The 2933-nt window shown below is 45.6% G+C and overlaps 1 protein-coding gene across 3 annotated transcripts in view; it reads left to right on the top strand.

Annotated features, from left to right (window-relative positions):
* Carmil1 (capping protein regulator and myosin 1 linker 1) overlaps positions 1-2933 on the top strand; it is a 295091-nt gene that overhangs the window by 217448 nt on the left and 74710 nt on the right. For all 3 annotated transcript variants that reach the window (XM_029563000.1, XM_008831899.3, XM_008831900.3), the window contains one exon: positions 1751-1849. In XM_029563000.1, coding sequence (XP_029418860.1) covers positions 1751-1849 — 99 coding nt within the window. The remainder of the gene's footprint in view (positions 1-1750; positions 1850-2933) is intronic.

Here is a 2933-nt window from a genome sequence, read left to right as displayed (position 1 = left end):
TTTTATTTTATGTGTATGAGTGTACTGTCTGCATGTATGTGAGTGCACCCGTGTCGTGCAATGCTGCAGAGGTCAGAAGAGGGCTTTGGATTCCCCTGGAACTGGAGTTAAGGACGGTTCGTAGCCACCATGTGGGTGCTGGGAATCGAACCTGGGTCCTCTCGAAGAGCAGTCAGTGCTCCCAACTGCTGAGCCATCTCTCCAGCCCCCAAGCTCCTTTTTATTACCCCCTTTGTCTTTCTGATTTAACTGTATATGATAGCATGTGAGGCCTGTGTTTATAGCAGTGAGTGTGTGTGCGTGTGTGTCTTCATTTCTGTTCCTGTTGCTATGATAAAATACTCTGATGAAAACAGTTCAAAGCAGAAAGAGTTTATTATGGCTCACATATCACATACACATAACAGTGGGACGAGCTTCAGATAGCAGGTCACATCGCACCCACAATCAGGAAACAGAAATGGGTGCTGTGCTCAGCTCTCTTCTTCCATTCTATACAGCCCAGCATCCCCTCCTCAGGAAATGATTCCATCCATGATTAAGATGGGTCTTCTCCCCTTCAATTAATAGTTACCATGATAACCTCCCACAGGCATGCCCAGAGGCCCATCACCCAGACGATTCTAGATTCTATCATTTGGACGACACCACACTAGAATGCCCTTAAACTTCTGATCCATCTACTACCTCTTCCTGAGTGCTAGGATTACAGGCCTGCACCACACGTCCTGTCTGTGTGCTGTTGGAGGGTCTTGTGCATGCTAGGCGAACGCTCTGCCCTGCTGAGCTCCATCTGCAGCCCTGCAAGCCATTCTTTAAAAGTATTTTCTTTTGAGACAGCTCTCACTCTGTAGGCCAAGCTGTCTTAGAACTCACTGTGTACCTCAGGCTGTCCTCAAATTCACAGTGATCCTCCTGCCTTACACTCCAGAGTGTTAGAATTGTAGGTATGAACAACCATGCCCAGCTAAAAACCACCTTTGTAGACATTCACCATCCTAACTAGTTAAGCCCCAACCTTTTGTTCAAAATGTGCCTGTCATTACTTTTAGACACTTTCTTTCCATCTGGCTATCATCCGAACCTTTCCAGTTTTCAGAGAAGACCGTGTAAACAAACTGACTGTTAAACAGGCTTCTTGTTTCCGGTGGAAATCCATTTTCTTATTTGCTCTAATAGATCATCGCTGTTTTGAGAAAATGTGAAAATCTGATGGTTATTGAAATTAGACTATATCTGAGTTATCAGCATGTGTCCTTCAGGTTTTATAGACACTCTTCCTGCTTCCTTCTCTTCCTCTCATCCCCTCCTGCCCCCAACCCTTGTTTACCCCTCCCCAGTCCCTCCCGGTCAGCCTCTTTCTTCCTTCCCCTCCTCCCTTCCTTGAAATAATTTCCTAAGTGCTGATGGATTCTGGGACTTGGATGGCTGGGGTTCTGAGGCCACACCTGCCTTCCTTTGAACGTCAGATGGTTAAAGCCTCGGATCTCGCCATGCCAGGCCGTGAGAAGTCTAAGCCAGCTGCAGCTCATCACTGCCTGATCACACAGAAATCGCTTCAGTGGCCTGAAAGTTTGTTTTCTAGCTAAAAACACCTCTGATAAACTCCAGTGAGAAAGCCCTTCCAGAGTCTGTCTGGGATGTAGGGTCAAGGCAAAGGCAGGCTGTGCTTACTGACGGGTTCACTGATAACTCTATTTACTGTGGAGTTGAAATGTGTTCTTGAGACATATGTGTGCTCAATTTCCAGATAGAAAATTATCTGCTCCGGAATCATGAGACTAGAAAATACCTTCAGGAACAAGCCTACCGCCTCCAGCAGGGCATCGTCACCAGCACCACCCAGCAGGTAAGGGGCCAGCAGCTCCCTCTTGAGCAGCTGAGCCTTGCAGAACAGCGGGACCTTGGCAACTGGAAGTGGTTCCCGTGGAACAACAGCAACTGACTTGAGAAAAATCACAGCAGATGTAAAGGAGAGCTTGAGGGAGGATGTAGCGAGAAGAGACGATGCATTAAGATGAAGGCTGAAGAAGAAACCCACAGAAATGAGATCCTAAAGTTTAAGACCTGAAAGAAAGGTCTTAAAAATTGCTACTTTGCAGTAAGCGTCTCTGAGGTTTGGGATGTGTCTTTCTCTATGGGGAACATAGCTATAATTTTGTAACTAAGATTTAGAGGGTTTAAAGTTTTAGTAATGATTTAGACAACGAGGAAACATAATTGCTGTTGCATTACTAGATGTAAGTGTTGACAACTGTAAGTTGAAAAGTGGTAAAACTGAGCAGGGCATGGCGACCACATCTTCAATCCCAGGACTTGGAAGACAGAGGTAGGTGGATCTCTGTGAGTTCAAGGCCAGCTGGGACTACAAGGAGACTGTGTCTCACAAAGACCAAAACAAAAGTGCCAAAACTCTAGAGAGAGGTTGAAGAAGCTGATTGGTAGTAGAAATATGGTAAGGTTTTAGTTTATAGTTCATGGAATCAGCTGTTTTCATAATTAATTTATAAAAAATATAAGGAAAAATTTGCCGGTGGAAAATCAGTGTTTATCTCTGCAGAAACCAGCAGGGATTTTTTTTGTTTTTCTGTCACTGGTCATCTGTCGTCTCAGAGTGTGTGGCGCGAGTGGACTTGTCTTCCCATGCAGATGTTGTATGTGTGTATGTGTGTCTGTGGTGTGCATGTGCGTGCATGACGCCAGAAGAGGGCGTCAGATTCCCTGGAAGCCGGAGTTACAGATGGTTCTGAGTTGCCTGGCACGGGTGCGGCCCTCTTCACCACTGAGGTATTTCTCCAGCCCTGGTTTTGGTGTTTAGCATTAAAAGCAACAAGATTGCTGATCCCTTACATCAAACCTTTGCCTTGTTTGTTTTCCTTAATGAGATACCAAAACACAGGCTTCTTTCCAACCTCTTTCTGAGAGGGGGATTC

The sequence above is a fragment of the Nannospalax galili genome, unplaced genomic scaffold (assembly GCF_000622305.1).
Source record: "Nannospalax galili isolate Female #2095 unplaced genomic scaffold, S.galili_v1.0 scaffold456, whole genome shotgun sequence".
Classification (NCBI taxonomy): domain Eukaryota; kingdom Metazoa; phylum Chordata; class Mammalia; order Rodentia; family Spalacidae; genus Nannospalax; species Nannospalax galili.
Note: the sequence above shows the minus strand (reverse complement) of the source record. Positions and strands in the feature narration are given on the sequence as shown.